This window comes from Hyaena hyaena, unplaced genomic scaffold (assembly GCF_003009895.1).
Source record: "Hyaena hyaena isolate Hyena2069 unplaced genomic scaffold, ASM300989v1 scaffold_1283, whole genome shotgun sequence".
Lineage (NCBI taxonomy): Eukaryota > Metazoa > Chordata > Mammalia > Carnivora > Hyaenidae > Hyaena > Hyaena hyaena.
Window position 1 is genome coordinate 285679 of NW_024081919.1, and position 17512 is coordinate 303190.

The 17512-nt window shown below is 39.9% G+C and overlaps 1 protein-coding gene across 4 annotated transcripts in view; it reads right to left on the bottom strand.

The window, feature by feature from the left end:
- The window catches only part of VPS13D (vacuolar protein sorting 13 homolog D), a 257963-nt gene that overhangs the window by 185947 nt on the left and 54504 nt on the right, over positions 1–17512 (bottom strand). For all 4 annotated transcript variants that reach the window (XM_039223152.1, XM_039223151.1, XM_039223154.1 and 1 more), the window contains exons 25-26: positions 7328–7510; positions 2168–2390 (exon numbers count right to left, since the gene is read on the bottom strand). In XM_039223152.1, coding sequence (XP_039079083.1) covers positions 2168–2390; positions 7328–7510 — 406 coding nt within the window. The remainder of the gene's footprint in view (positions 1–2167; positions 2391–7327; positions 7511–17512) is intronic.

The window sequence follows — 17512 nt, forward strand, 5'->3', positions numbered from 1 at the left end:
GCCAAGCCCTTCGCTATCTGAACAGCATCACCCTCCCATCGATCTCGACTGGGTCCTCTCTGTTCTTTCCTCCTGCACGGTTCCTTCTCTCCCGTAACATCCAACTCTGTCAACATTCAGATGCTCGCTTAGTGCCTTTTTTGTCTCCTACACATGACAGCAGGAACCATGTCCGACAGCATGTGAATATAGAGGAGAACAAAATTGTAACAACTGCATTCAGCCCCCTCTAAATATATCAGTTCTGGATTTTTTACTGTTTTGATAAATATGTGAAAGAGATACAAGTGGAACTGATCTGGTAGAGGGGGATAGGGAAAGGAACAGAGGGCTCAGAGATACCCTAGGGTCATCATGGAATCCTAAGGATACACAGAAGCAACTGGAAAACCACCACTTTAATCCCATCTTCATCACAAAAAAACTCCAGAAACAAAGAGCAAATCAGGAGGAGAAATACTGTTCGGAGAGAGATCTTTCCAACCATCCCTAAAGCATCCCAAATCACTTCTGATAGGCATTTAGGCTTGCCTTCCCCCTCACAGCAACGGCAGACGGCAACGAGCGTCGCCCCCTCCATGCTCCATACGCATCACGGAGAGAGACGGGCAGACAGTATCACGCAGCTTAAGGATTCGGGCTCTGGAGTCAGATGGCCTAATAGTCCAACTCTACTACCCGCACAACCAAGGGCAAGCTAAGCCACTCAATCTCCCTAAGCCTTTTGTCTCGTCATGTGTAAAATGAGGATAAAAATAAAACTCCATGGGGGTGTCTTGGGGGTGAAATGCAATGATTTATGAAAGTATGTGCCATGAGGTCTGGCACACGTAAGTGCTCAGCCCTGTGATGATGACTGTGATAATCTCATTTATTTAATCATCAACGCAATCTTAAACCACTTTCCTGTCGCCTCTAGGATTGCAGGGGACTACAGGGAGCAGTACCCGGCACGGTTACTCCCTCTCTCTCTGACCCTCCCCTGCTCATGTTGTCTCTCTCTCTCTCCTAGAAATAAATAAAACATTAAAAAAATAAAATGAAATAAAAAATAAAAAACACAAGAAACAGCAGATGCTGGCGAGGCTGTGGAGAAAGGGGAACCCTCAAGCATTGTTGGTAGGAATGCAAACTGGTACAGCTGCAGTGGAAGACGATATGGAGTTTCCTCAAAAAGTTAAAAACAGAACTACCGCATGATCCAGTAATCCTGCTACTGGGTATTTACCCAAAAGACACAAAGACAGTAATTCAAAGGGATACATGCAGGGGCGCCTGGGTGGCTCTGTCAGTTGAGCGTCCGACTTCGGCTCAGGTCATGATCTCACAGTTCGTGGGTTTGAGCCCTGCGTTGGGCTCTGTGCTGACAGCTGGGAGCCTGGAGCCTGCTTCTGATTCTGTGTCTCCCTAACTCTCTGACCCTCCCCTGCTCACACTGTCTCTCTCTCTCTCTCTCTCTAAAAACTAAACATTAAAAAAAAAAAGGGATACATGCACCCCGATGTCTATAGCAGCATTATTTACAAAGCCAAGTGTCCATCGGCAGATGAATGAATAAGAAAGAGGTGGCATATATACAATGGAATATTATTCAGCCATAAAAAAAAAATTTGAAATCTTGCCATTTGTGACAACATGGATGGAGGTACAGAGTATTATCTAACCTAAGTAAGTCAGCCAGAGAAAGGTAAATACCATAGATTTCACTCGTATGTGGAATTTAAGAAACAAACAAGCAAAGGAAAAGAGAGAGAGTGAGAAACAAACCAAAAGACACTCTTAAATATAGAGAACAAACTGATGGTCACCAGAGGGGAGGTGGTGGTGGGATAGGTGAAAGAGGTGATGGGGATTAAGAAGGGCACTTGTGTGATGATCACAGGGCCCTGTATGGAACTGCTGAACCACTATATTGTACACCTGAAAGTAATAGAACACGGTTAACTGTACTGAAATTAAAATGAAATAAAATTTAAAACTAAGTTAAATTAAATTTTTAACAAAAACCGAAAAGCCAAAATCAGGCTTTCCTCTGGAATGACTAATTCTTAAATTCTAGAGAAGAACGCCAGTAACTGGCCAGTAACTGGCTACCACTCTGATGCACCCTCCCCCCGCCCACGGTACCTGCCAGTCCCATGAATTCCCCACCTTTCTCCTCTCTTACCAGGACTACAGGGAACCTGGCCGGTGGAGGGTGTGGCTTGCTGCCCTGGTGGCCTGGTCACGGTACTCGGCGCAGACTCACTCCTCAGGCTGCCTGGACTCACTCCAGCAGGAGGCATCATGAACAGCCCCTCGGAATGGGTTCCCTTTGGGTCCTCCGTGCTCGTCATTTTCCTCATACTGTGTTTGGGGGTGCCCGTCGGGGAAGCTGAAGGCACAGACTCCTGCGAAGAAACAAAATAAAACTAGAAGACAAGACTGGGGGTGACTATCTTTACTCTCCCAGAAGTCCTATCCCAGTCGCTGGGCTCCTCAAAGACTGACACTTGGCACTTCCCAAGGCCCCCAACCCCCACCAGCTCCCAAAAACGAAAGAGGTAAGAGGGTCATGGTATTTCCTGCCACACATAATTCTTTGCAGAGGTGTTACTTATCATTCAATACCTGTTGAAAACTACAGCAGTCTTGCAGGAATGTATTATCTTTTGGCTTAAGATGCTAAGTGTTGGTGGTTTAGCCTTTGGTCAAACACAGCACAGCAAAAGCAGACCTCTAGGCCATGGGATACATTACTGCTTTGCTGGAGGGGAGGGGCTTATTATTCTAAGAAAATGTATCTAACAGCAATATGGTTCCAATGGAATGAAGCCACGGGAGTATGTTTGTTCTTTCTAGAAGTCGCTCCTTCTGGGTTTACACCTCTCATCCCTTTAAGTAACTGTGCAAATGAGAACAAAATGGAAAACATAGGTAGTTGGACATTCCTATTATGTTTATGTTCAAGGGCCTGAAAATTAAGGGCAAACACAGGGTAACATAAATTCTGTAATTCTACTGAAAACACTACACACTTTTTTTTACACAGCTAAGTACCTTCAGTTCATTGCTAACCAGGGAAATCTTCTTCACCAGAATGATTCCATAACTGGCTTCTAAGCCTCCCCTGAGTCCCCACGCTATCTGGGGGGCTTCTACCCCTTCTCTCAGGCAAGCTGTGGGGAGGGCAAAAATGGGTTTCTTGCTAGTAGCACCTTATATGTTTATTCCTCTCAGCGTTAAAAAGGGGATGAGAATACTGTTTTCCTTCCCAGTTACCTTGAGTAGTAACAGTGAAAAAAAAAACAGTTCTATGATTTTTTGCTCTTATTTAAATATTTCAACATTAAAAACCTTCCCCCTTGCTTAGTTTACTTAAACTCTAGGACATTCGGTTGCTCTTTCATTTGATTTATCTCTACATCCTCTATGTAGTTGGTTTAAAAGAAATTAATGGCTTGAGGAGATTAACTGAAAACTTTTGAAAGGCTGACTTAGAAAATATGGTTTAGGCACAAGCTGTGGTTGAGGAAAACGAAAGGAAAAGCATACATAGAAAATCAAAGCCTGCACTCATGAAGACACTTTTATGTAGAACAGTTCCAAACGCACCAAAGTCATAGAACTCAAAGGCAAATAACCCCTCCGCAAGCTTTGACTTCAGTATTATTTCCTGTTCTTTAACCACCAAAATGCACACTAGGCAAACCTTACCCGTGCAAATACATTAAAGGGAAAATGTAACTACGTGATTTCTGATGAAGAAAGTCATTCTTTGCTTCATCTAGGCCTCAATCAATTGAGCTTGTGGAGAGGTAAAGCTCCACACATGTGCTGATGTGATTACAAATACTTTACCCAGTGACACACTCCAAGCAGCCCTTATGGAATTCTACAGAACAATCACTGGCCTGTAACAAGATAAAGCTTTTCTAGGATTTAAGCAAATAAGATCATCAAAAAATTACTCTCTAGGGCCAAAAAAAGAGAAATTTTTCTTTTTATTAGTCCTTAAGAAAGCCTTAAGGAGGGAAGTGATTCAGGAAAGGGACGAAAAAATGATAAGCAGGCTTTCTCAAATAATGAGGTTAGTTTTTAAAGAGTTAGTTTTTGAAAGTGTTCTGTTCTAAGTATATGAATGTGAATTGACTGCTGAATCCCATAAGGTTTTTCAGAACATCCAGTAGGCCAAAGGGTAGATTAATACCTTGAAGAAAAAACGATCCTTGTAGGCACTGCCACTTAAAATCAAATCCTCAAAAACAAATATAGGACAAGTTTTTCATTAAAATGCCATAAACTGTGTTGTTTTTTGCCTTATTGAACAAAACAGAAACTCACATGCAAAAACTTCTCCAAATATTTTGGCAATTCTTTAGGAGTTAACTTCCGAGTTAGCTCTCGAGCCTGAATGTAGACATAACCGATGTAGAACATCGGTCCTTTATCTTTGTAGGAAGGGCAGAGAAACAAACATGGTGTTATTGAACCTGGTCACCCATTCTGGTTCTAGCCGGTCCCTTCCTAAAAGACTGAGTCCTCAAAACAAAGACTTACCGAAAACCAATCTATCCTGAAGAACTTACTATTGGCTCAAAAGACTGCTCCCAAGGAGGGACTTGGCTCTCCCTTGGGCAGTGATGGCAGCAGAGCTAGAACAAGATGTTGGGACAAAGTGTCCTGAGGTGACAGGGGGACAACCTTCATGTTCAAACACAAGTTCTGATACATTTGTTTATTATCTAGTCATTTTAACTATAAATACTTCACGCTCAGGAAAAGCGAGCTAGAAATTTTAGAAGCAGTTACCAATCTTTCCTTTTACGAATGGATCTTTTATATTAAGACTCTGGTCAGTGAGCAGCAAAATGCTTGCTTATCTCTTGTCTGTGAAAACTGACTTTCTTCCTTAAGACCATGGTTATTAGTTCTCTACTAGGCCTGCTGTGAAAGACTTGTGGAGATTGATTTTATTTTTATGCTCTTAAAAAATATACCCAAGTGGAAGTCTGTTTCTCCCAATCAAAGCAGCCTCTGGGAGGAAGGCTCATCACCCCAACGGGAATGCTTCCTACAGCGACGTAAATGAGCAAGTTATCAATCATCAGTTCTGGCTGAAGGCTGGTCTACGAAGCTACGAAGTAAACCTGGTGGCGTTCTGCCCTCCAATGCTGGACACTGTCGCTCTAGCGCCTCCCTCTGCTCTGATCACTGAATCTGGTTTCTCTGAGCGACAGCAAGTGATGTGACATCTGGAAAACCTGACCCTTCGTCCAAACCCCCTCCGTCTGGTCTGAACATGAACTTATGGCTGCTGTTCTCACTGGTGGTCTGCACCCTTCCTGCTCTACCCCCTCCCTCTCAAGGAATCAAACATTTTCAGCTCAACATGTATAGGTTAGTAAGAATGAGTAAATGGAGGTGCCTGGGTGGCTCAGTCAGTTAAGGGTCCGACTCTTAGTTTCAGCTCAGGTCATGATCTCAAAGTTTCATGGGTTCGAGCCCCGTGTCAGGCTCTGTACTGACCGTGCGGAGCCTGCTTGGGATTCTCTCTCCCTCTCTCTGCCCCTCCCCAACTCACACTGTCTCTGTCTCTCAAAATAAATAAATAAACTTTAAAAAATTATTTAAAAAAAGAGTGAGTGAATGGATGAATGAGAAGTAAAACAAACGAAGGAAAACATGGAGATGTTGATTTGAAAATAATATTATTACATTTAGGCATTACCAACAAACACAGCCTCCGGCTGCCTTCCGAACTGAGCTGAGGTCCTTGGCGAAGTCCTGGTAAGAACTAGCAGCCAAGGGGGCGCCTGGATGGCTCAGTCAGTTAAGCATCTGACTTCAACTCAAGTCATGATCTCATGGTTCATGAGTTCAAGCCCCACATCAGGCTCTGTGCTGACAGCTCAGAGCCTGGAGCCTGCTTCAGATTCTGTGTCTCCCGCTCTCTCTGCCCCTCCCCCACTCATTCTCTCGTGTGCACTCTCTCTCAACATAAATATTAAAAAAAAAAAAAAAAAGAACTAGCACCCTAGTCACATTTTTTCATTTTCTTTTCTTTCTACACCTAGAGAGGCAAACAGTAACTGCTCAAATTTATATCTTTTCTGTAATCATCCTTGGATTTCTTCCCTATAAATTATTCTAATGAAATGTGTCACACCCTTTAGAAAATTCAAAAAAGCTACATCTCTGCAGGAAAGGGCCAGTAGGACACATCGCAGGCACAGCCTCTACCAATTTATCCTCTTCACAGACCTGACCTGAAGGTCTGTGAAGGTGATCACAGTTAAGAGCAATGGCGTACAGAAGGCAGACACACCAAGTCTGAGGTCCACACTGTTCTTCTGACTAGCTATATTTTTCAAAAGAAATGACCTTTATCTTGAAAAATGGGGTTAATAAAACTAAATACACCTTAGATTGTTAAGGAGGAAGAAAAATGGACAAATACATAAAGAGCTTAGCACTGGCTGATGTATAAGAACTATTCTAAGGACGTCAGCTACTTATTGCTGTTACTTGCAGTCATAAGATCTTACAATGAAACCTCATGCACCTCCTCCTTCAAAGGCTCTCCCCATGTTATTAGCTGTTAGACTGAAGATGAGCACAACTAGTTGGGAATTTCAGTAAGTACTTTTCTGAGAAGCAAGAAAGAATCTGTACTTAATAAGCAAATATACCTCAAGGCTGTCATGGAGACAAACAAGGTTTCGTCAGCACAGACACCTAGAAAAAGACCTCGTCCCTAGTTTGGGCAGCGTGAGTCTCCTCAACTGCAGAAATGGGCAGGAGGGGCTCATTCAACCGCCTCCAGCACAAAGTCTGTGATTTACTACATGTTCTCATTTTTGTCGTTTATTCTCAATGAGTCCAATTTGTTACAAATGTAAAATGAAGACAACAACAGTAAGAAATAAATAAGTGCTATTAAAGTCATTTTAAACTGTAAGGCCATATACTGTACAAGATTTTATCATGATGATATTCTTAAACAGCTTCAGATAAACCAGGGGACAAAACTCATCTGCTGAAAAAAGGCAGGTGTGTAAAAAAGTGATTATTTATAAGATGTGCCTGTGGGAAAAGCATTACAGAGATAGAAGTCTGGTTCTGTTGGTTTGTTTGCTAAGGTAAGTTACTGCATACAACTGGTAGAGGTTACCATTTACACTCTCCCTATTAAAAGGTTAGTTGAAGTATCAATAAAATTTAAAAAAAAAACTGTTTAAGCCGCATACACTACAGAAGTAACAGCAGTTACAAGTCATCTTATGCCAACATATGAAATCTTCAAACACGCGTCGAACTGAAAAGGGAACGGATGCTGACTGCTCACCTTATCCTGTAAGGAAAAGGTCCCGGGAAAACCAGCAAAGAGAAACTTGTTCTTGACTTTCAACTTCCCCAGATTTGCTACAATCAGGTTATTTGATCTGGAACTTTCAGGGATGAGGAGAACAGGAGCACCCGCCTCAATATCCAGGAGAACCCGTGAGCAGCGCTGGGCTTGATCTCTCACCTGAAAAAGGAAGGGAAATTGATTAAGATGCTCAATCTGTGCCCTAATTTTACAATCAAAGAGCCTCCAGTTCCCAAAAGTTTCATGAATTCGTAATTCTGAAACAGCTAAAATCATACAGAGTATATTCTACAAGTACCATGGAGTTACACTAGAAATCAGTAACTAGGGAATGGAAAACCCCCAAATATTTGGAAATAAGACTACATACTGCTTAAAAACCCAAGGTTAAAAGAAGAAATCACAAGGGAAATAGGAAAATATGTTGGTCTAACTGATAAGGAAAACATGCACATTAAAATTTGTGGGATGCAAATGTCCATCGACAGATGAACGGATAAAGAAGATGCAGTATGTGTGTGTGTGTGTGTATACATACATACATACAATGGAATATTACTCCATGAGCAAAAAGAATGAAATCTTGCAACAATGTGGATGGAACTAGAGGTATATTATGCTAAGCGAAATAAGTCAGTCAGAGAAAGACAAATATCATGATTTCACTCATACGTGGAATTTAAAAAACAAAACAGATGAACACAAGGAGAGGGAAGCAAAAGTAAGATAAAAAGAGAGAGGGAGACAAGCCATAAGAGACTCTTAAGTACAGAAAACAAACCGTGAGCTGTGGGGGTCAGGGGCTAAATGAGTGATGGGCATTAAGGAGGGCACTTGTTGGGATGAGCACTGGGTGTTACATGTTAAAAAAACAAACAAACAGGTGAATAACAACAGAAAAAAAAAAGTTTGTGCAAAGGATACAAGATCTACTTATTTCTTCTAACTTAAAATCTGTGATGTGTTTCACTTGATATACTTTCACTGGCCAATTTAGAATTAATGTTCTGAAAATTATTTAGCAAAATAGCTCTTATTTTTGTATCATCACATTTATCTTTTCAGTCATCTCTTACAGTGTTCTAAACCAGGCAACTTCTTGGGTATATGTAAAAAATTTAATTTTATATAATTTAAATTTCTTTTTTAAATGAACTTTTTATCAAAATAAAATATACACGCACAATGGTTAAAAAAATTGTAGGATGCACTTAAAACAGTAGATAAAAATGTATTAAATATTTATTTTTCTTTAATGTTTATTTATTTTTGAGAAAAAGAAATAGAGAGCAGGGGAGGGGCAGAGGGAAAGGGGGACAGAGGATCTGAAGTGGGTTTTGTGCTGACAGCAGAAATCCTCGATGCGGGGCTCAAACTCATGGACTGTGAGATCATGACTTGAGCCAAAGTCAGACACTTAACAGACTGAGCCACCCAGGTGCTCCTTAAATGCTTATTTTATTTTTTTAATTAATTTTCAATGTTTATTTCTTTTTGAGAGAGAGAAAGAGAGACAGAGACAGAGTACAAGTAGGGGAGGGACAGAGAGAGGGAGACACAGAATCCACCGCACAGAGCCCGATGTGGGGCTCAAACCCACGGACCGTAAGATCATGACCTGAGCTGATGTTGGACACTCAACTGACTGAGCCACCCAGGTGTCCCTTAAATGCTTATTTTATATAAAACCTCTATTGTAAGAAGCTAGAAAAAGGAGAAGCGAAACGAACCTAAGTAGAAGGAAGAAAATAATGTAAGGCAGAAATCAGCTATTTAGAAAACAGAAAAGTAATTTTAAAAATCAATTAAACATTTACACAACACAATACCCGACAGCCACAGACTATACACTCTCCCCAAGTGCATGACGTGCTCGGCCAGGGGGTGCCTGGGCTGGAACACAGGCCTCTTGGCAAGTTCGCTATCTGAAGAGATGATACAAGTGAGAAACCTCTAGCTCCAATTAATCAAGAAAAAAGGAAGAAGACAAAAATCGTCACTGTCAGGAAGGAAGGAGTGCGGGACATTGCTACAGAACTTACAAATATTAAAGTGATAAGGGAGTGGGGTGCCTGGGTGGATCAGTCCATTAAGCATCTGACCAGCTCAGGTCATGATTTTAGGGTTTATGACTTTGAGTCTTGTATCGGGCTCTCTGCTGTCAACGCAGAGCCCACCTCAGATCCTCTGTCTCCCTCCTCTTTCTGCCCCTCCCCAGCATTCTCATTCTCTCTCTCTCTCTCTCTCTCAAAAATAAATAAACATTTAAAAGAAAAAAATGTAAAGATAAGGGAACCTACAAACAGCTTCATGCCAACAAACTGACAATTTAGATGAAGTGGAAGATTCCTCACAAAACACATACACAAACTACAGTGAACACCACATTTACAGATGTTCCCCCCTCACCACTTCTATTCAATATTATGCTGGAAGTCCTAGTCTGTGCAAAAAGCCCAACAGTTGGAAAAGAAAAAAAACAGAACTCTCTTATTCAGACAACATAATCACCTATGTAGAAAACCCTAAAGAATCGAAAAGACCTAGGGTACGTTTAGCAAGACTGAAGGATTCGAGGTCAACATGTCAACATACAAACAACAGTTATATTTCTTACATTTTCAATAAACAATTACACATTGAAACTTTTAAAAAAATTGGTATTATTTATAATAGCATCAAATTTTCAGCTACCTAGGGATCAATTTAACAAAATATATGTAAGACTAGTATATCCCAAAAAAAACACTACTGAGAGAAACTAAAGACCTAGTTAAATGGAGACATACAATACTCAAGGATCCAAAGACTCAATGTAATTAAGATGTTGATTTTCCAGATAGTCAGAACAACCCCAACCAAAATCCCAGCACATTTTATTGTAGAAAGACAAGCTGATTCTAAAATTTGTATGGAAAAACAAAGATCCTAAAATACCCAAAACAACTTTGAAAAAGAACTCAGAGGACTTACACTGCCTGATTTCTAGAAACACGTAAAGCAACAGCAGTCAAGACAAGACAGTGTTGACATACAATGAAATATAAATCAATGGAACAGAATAGAGAGTGAAGAAAAACACACATGCCTGTATGGTTGACTATTTCTTAACCAAAGTGCCAAGATAATACAACAGGAAAAGAACAGTCTAGATATGTATGGGGGGTGGAGGGGGAGAAGCTCAGCTCTCACTTCACTTCAGCTAATACAAAAATTAACTCAAGGGGCACCTGGCTAGCCCAGTCAGTAGTGTATGCAACTCTTGATCTTGGCATTGTAAGTTCAAGCTCCATGCTGAGTACAGAGATTACTTTAAAAAAAAAAAATCATGGGGTGGGGGGCAATGGGTTGCTCAGTCCGGTAAGCATCTGACTTTGGCTCAGGTCATGATCTCATGGTCCATGAGTTCAAGCCCTGCATCAGGCTCTGTGCTGATGGCTCAGAGCCTGGAGCCATCTTCAGATTCTGTGTCTCCCACTCTCTCTCCCCTTCCCCTGCTTGTGCTCTGTTTCTCCCTTTGTCACGCACAAATAAACAAACATTAAAAAAAATTTTTTTGAAATCATGGGGTGCCTGGGTGGCTTAGTTAGTTGAGCATCAGATTCTTGATTTCAGCTCAGTTCATGATCACAGGATCATGTGCTAACAGCACAGAACCTGCTTCGGACTCTCTATTCCTCTCCCTTGATTGCTCTCTCTCTCTCTCTCTCTCACTCTCTCTCTCTCTCACTCTTTCTCTCTTTCTCTCAAAATAAACTTAAATCTTCAAAAAATTAACTCAAAATGGAAGAAATCTAAAATTATAAAACTTCTAGAAGAGGACACAGGAGAAATTTTTTGTCACCTTTCACCTAGACAAAGATTTCTTTGACAATACAGCCCTAACCAATAAAAAAAAATGGACTCCATCAAAATGAAAAACTTCTGCTTTTCAGAACTATTAAGAAAATGGGGGGAAAAAGCCAGAGACTGGGAGAAAATATTTACAACACATGTACCAAAGGCCTTGTATCCAGAATATACAAAGAAAGAAATAATATCAATTCTACACAAACTCTCCTAAACAGAAAAGCGAAGACTTCCAAATTATTCTACAAGGACACCATGCTCCATTACCAAAATCAGAAAAGACACTATTTTCTATTCTATTAAAAAAAAAAAACAAACTACAAACTAATATCCCTCAGGAACAAGGTACAAAGATCTATAACAAATCAAGAAAATGGTAAAAGTATCCACAGACAACAAGTAAATTAAGGACAGTAGCTGTATTCCAATACGACTTTGTATGTGTGTGTGTGTGTGTGTGTATGTGTGTGTGTGTCCGTGTCTGTGTGTGTTCTCACAGGCCATAGTCTGCCGACCCCTAGAAAACTGAATGCTGTTCCCCTAAGATTAGAAACAAGGCAGGGATGTCTACTCTTACCCCTTCTATTCAACACTGTACTGGAAGTCCTAGTCAGGGTAGTGAGGGAAGAAAAAGTAAACGCATACAGACTGAAAAGGACAAAGTCGGGGCGTCTGGGTGGCTCAGTTGGTTGAGCGTCCAAGTTCAGCTCAGGTCATGATCTTGAGGTTCGTGCGTTGGAGCCCCGCGACAGGTTCTGTGCTGACAGCTCAGAGCCTGGAGCCTGTTTCAGATTCTGTGTCTCCCTCTCTCTCTGCCCCTCCCTTGCTCATGCTCTCTGTCTCAAAAATAAACAAACATTATAAAGTTAAAAAAAAAAAAAGGACAAAATAAAACTCTATTCACAGACAATATGATTATCTATGTAAAAAATCCCTAAAGAATCTACAAAAAAGTAACTGGAACTGGTAAGTATATCTAGCACAGTTGCAGAATGCAAGGTCAGTGTATAAAAATCAACTGTATTTCTCCATATAGTCAACAAAGAACTAGAAATTAAAAATTTTAAGCTATCACTTATAATAGTATCAAAAATATGAAATGCCTAGGGATCAATTTAATAAAAGATACATTAAATGAGTACACTCAAAACTACAAACACTGCTAAGAAAAACTAAAGACCTAAATAAACAGAGAAATATGCCATACTCAAGAAACAAAATACTCAATAGAACGAAGATGTCAACGATCTCCAAAAGTTGACCTACAGATTCAACACAATCCCCAACAAAATTCCAACAGGCTTTATTGTAGAAATTGACAAGCTGATTCTAAAATCCACATGAAAAAGCAAAGAATCTGAAATAGCTACAATTCGTTTCTAAACTCTTTATTTTAGGGAATGATTTTTATTTTAAAGAAGGCTCCACACCCCATGTGGGGCTCGAACTCATAACCCAGAGATCAAGAGTCACATGCTCTACTGACTGAGCCAACCAGGTGCAAAACAATTATGAAAACAGGTTCTTACAATGTTAAGCACACAGTTACATGAAGCAGCAATTCCTCTCTTAGGTATTTGCTCAAGAGGAACATACGTTCACACAAAGATTTCACTGCAAATGTTCACAGTAGTTTTATTCCTAAGAGCCCCAAACTGGAAACTACCGAAATGTCCACCAGGTGGGTGAGTGGATAAACAAACTGTATTAACACTCAAAGAACAGAATGCCACTCAGCAATAAAAAGAAATCACAGTGCTGATACTTGTAATAATACAGATGGCTGTCAAAAGCATTATGCTAAGTGAGAAAAGTCAGATACAGCCATGCTGTAAGATTTCATTTACAGAAAATTGTAAAAAAAAAAAAAAAAAGGCAAAACTATGACAGAAAGCCGGCCAAAGGCCGCCAGGATGCAGGGAGGGATCAGGGGGCCTGTTTGCACAGGGAGACGAGGAAACTTTGTGGATAACAGAAATGTTCGAAGAATCTTGAATGTAGCAGTGGCTACAAGACAGTAGATATTGTAAAAACTCACTCAATTGTACTCTTAAAACTGGTTAACTTAATATAAGTAAATTACACCACAATAAAGATGGCAAAAAATATAATACACTAATAAAATGAAATGTTTCTCATACATTGATCAAAGTACAGATTACAAAACAGTGAGAACAAGACAGTCTTAATTATCTACTTATTCATATTTTTGGGGTTTTTTTGTCACCAATAAAAAAAAAACACTACTTTTTAAAAGGATGTTGGGATGAGCACTGGGTGTTGTATGTAATCCAATTTGACAATAAATTATATTTAAAATAATAAAAAAGAAAGAAAAAGAAAAATATAAGAAAAGAAAAAACCTTCATAATATAAAAGCTTCTTCTTTCTTGGGTGTTAAGCACATAAATAAGTCAGGAGAATTTACCACGCAGTAAATACTGTTTTCACTTTCTAACTGTACATGATTTGTTGGTACTGTCTATCAACCCATGACTACTGCCTGTTTGCTTTTTTTTTTTTTTAATTTCTGAGAGAGACAGCGTTAGCAGGGGAGGATCAGAGAGAGAGGGAGACACCGAATCCGAAACAGGCTCCAGGCTCTGAGCTAGCTGTCAGCACAGAGCCCGACACGGTGCTCGAACCCACGAACCGTGAAATCATGACCTGAGCCGAAGTCGGACGCTTAACTGACTGAGCCACCCAGGCGCCCCTGTTTCCTTTGTTTTTTAAGTAAACTATAAAATTACTAATTACTCGTCTTCACTGTGGCAAATTGAGATGGGAAAGCCAAACAAACAGAAGAAATCTGATATCACCCATAACCTCACCTCCTGAGATGAACAGCGGTACCATTTTTGGCAGTCTGGTGTAGGAATTCAGAATGGGAACTCTGAAGCCTGTCCACCTGAGCTGGAATCCCCGCTCTGACCACTTAGTAGTTTGCCAGCATGGGTAACTTGTTAGGTTGCAGGGTCTCACTCTGCTTACCTATAAAATGGGAGGAAGAGGCCCTCCCTTAAAGAGCTAGCGTGAGGATCAAATGACACCACACACCTAACACACTCACAAGCCATCTTATAGGAGCTACTACTAGCACGGCAACCCCACACCCTTTCAGTCCTAGTTTCTATATACACATACACACACAGCTCTAATTTATAAAGTTCAGTGTATTCAGGGGCAGATTCAAAACAAATAAACTACTACTGGCACACTGCAAAGCGCTTACTTTGCCTTAAAAGTTACATGTTACTGGGAAAAGCTGAATCACAAGGTAGCCAGAGTTCCAGACAAGCAGGGTTAAGAACTTCCGTCTCCTCGATGATAAAATGGCTATAACACACCTGTCCACCACTCCCTCACTGGCTATAACCATAACTAATTCTGTTTCTTTCTGTTTTATATCATCTCACTAAAATAGAAGCTCCATTAGGGCAATGGCCTGGTCTTTCTTGTTTTCCGGGATGTTCCTAACACGTGACACAAGACTGTATGACAAACATTCACTAAATAATTCAAAGAAATGGACAAACAAGCTTGTCACAAGGACCAAATAGTACAGATAAAAGCACTCTGAGAGCTGCGAGGCATCATTAATCTAATATTTGGCAAATGTACGGCATATTTATTTGTGGTATCTCGTTTTCCTCCTATACCTGAGTTGAAAGAAGAACAGCAAGAAAAATAACTCGCCACCGGTGACACAGCTTTATGGTGGGGACACCCAGGCTCCAGACTGTTGTACCAAGATTTTGAGAATGCAAATACCACATCTTAGCTCCACCAAAAATCTAACACTCCGGTTGCTCAACGAATACATTAGTTTAAACAAATGAAAGAAACAACATGTAAAGCGGAAGACATAGGAAAACCATATCACACTCCTGGTGTAAAAAATAAAGGAAACAATTTCTATTTGGCCCAATAAAGGTGTATGATGCTCTTATAATTTCAAACATCAAGATGAAGAAGAAAGTGTAAAGTCCTACCAGATCATCATTTACAGACCCTGGAAAACATGGGAATAAAAACCCAGCTACAGGGGCACTGGCTGGCTCCACCTCTCTCTCTGCCCCTCCCCCCTTCAAAGTAAATAAATAAACTTAAAAAAAACACCCCACAAGCTACAAGCCAAAGGTAGAGGACACCACCTGTCACCAGTACAATCAGGAGAAAGGAATCTAACTTCAAATTAGCCTCAATCTTATTAGCAAATAAAAGGAGGTCTTTAGCTCTCTCCATAAATCTAAGTAATGCAAAACCTTAAACCTAAGTAATTCAAACAGCCACGATTAAAGATCCTTGAGAAGATCAGCTTTTCTTCTGAGTCCACACTGCTCAAAACAGAACCGTCATTCGTTAAATGTCTACTGAACGACTACTTGTCTTGCATAACTTGATATAACAAAAATTTCAAAGACTTACCTGTTCAATTTCTACTTATCTCAGGAAGTTAAACCCAATGACACACTAACATACAGTGTCATTTCCCAGCCCCACTGATTTCCTCACATAACTCACTGCTGCCTAAGCCACACAGGGGAAAATAATCATTTAGGGGACATCATCCTAAAAGACAACATTTATTAAAAGTATCATATTGAGAGTCACAAAAACATTCATGGCTTTGACCAAACAATAACACTTACAGGATTCAATACTACAAAAATAATTCAAAAAATGAAAGAAAATTAAGCACACAAAGCTATTTATAGAAGCATTACTCATAAGAATGAAAAACTGGAAACAAGTGTTAAAAAACAAGGAAATGACTAAGTAAACTGACTTGATGGATTATACAGATATTAAACAGGACTGCTATGTAAAATGGAAACACGTTATGAAAAAGGTTATCATGCTGGCTTCCAAAAGTGTGTGCATAAAATTAACACACTTCATGTTACATTACTATATGTACTGTGTGCTACTTCTCACTTCAAACACTTTTTTAAAAAGCATACATAGGTAGAATTAAAATTTTTTTAGTTATTTTAAAAAAAAAAAACATAAGGGACGCCTGGGTAGCACAGTCAGTTTAGCATCCGACTCTTGATTTCAGCTCAGGTCATGATCCCGGGGTCCCAGGATTAAGCCCCAAGTCTAACTCCACACTGAGCATGGAGCCTGCTTAAGATTTTCTCTCTCACACACTCTCCCCGCCCCCTGCCCCTCACTCCAAATTGTGCTCTCTCTAAAAAAAAAAAAAAAAAAAAAAAAAAAGACAGAAAAAAGAAATAAAAATCCTAAGTAGGTCATAAATTCAATAATGCCATTTTACAGCATTATTGACCCAAAATACAAAGGTTAACAATACAAGTGTCGGCAAGGATATGAATTAGAATGAATCCTTATACATTGGCAATGGGAATGTAGAACTGTCTAGGAAAACAATCTGGCACTGTTTTGTAAGGATAAACACAAGTGTACCCCATAGCCCAGTAACCCCGCCCCTAAGTATCTCCAAGAAATTCCTTCACACATGCACCGAGAGACAAAGCACACAACAGCAAAACACCGTAAACAACCCAAATGCTCAACAGGAAAATGGATAAATTCGTGCTCCACAAAATGAAAGACAACAGTAAAATTAAATGAAAATCACGTGTAACAGCCCAAATGTACCTAACTAAATGACAATATGAAAATAAAAAAACGGGGCCCCTGGGTAGGTAGTTCAGTCAGTTAAGCGTCTGACTTTGACTCAGGTCGTGATCACACAGTTCGTGAGTTTGAGCCCCACATCGGGTTCTGCACTGATGTGTGGTGCCTGCTTGGGATTTTCTCTCTCTCACTCTCTCTCTCTCTGCCTGTCCCCCATGCACACTCTTTCTCTCTCAAAATAAGTAAGCTTTAAAAATAAATAAATAAATGAGAAATAAGAAAATGGAAAAAAAAAGCAAGTCACAGAACATTAAATATCATTTTTATAAAGGCCAAAACAAATGAAACAAAAGATATATGGAAACTTTTTTTTTAAGGGACTAGAAGACCCAAGAATTAGGAGAAGAGTTATGTAAGGAGCTGACAGAGGAACAAGAAACAAGATGGGGAAGGAACATGTGCAGCGTAAGCAATGTTTCCATTTTCATTTTGGTGGCAGGTTCATGAATGTTCATTTTATTATCATACTTTGAAACTTACATGCTACAAATAATCTTTTATGTGTGTCACCTAATAAATTTGTTTTAAAAGTTTCTAGAGGTGGGGGAGGGAAGGTTATACACTCTGATTACAACCATGGAAACATGCACAGGGAGAAATTAAGAAAACAATGAAAACATACCTGGGGCGTACTTTGGTAAAACTGAT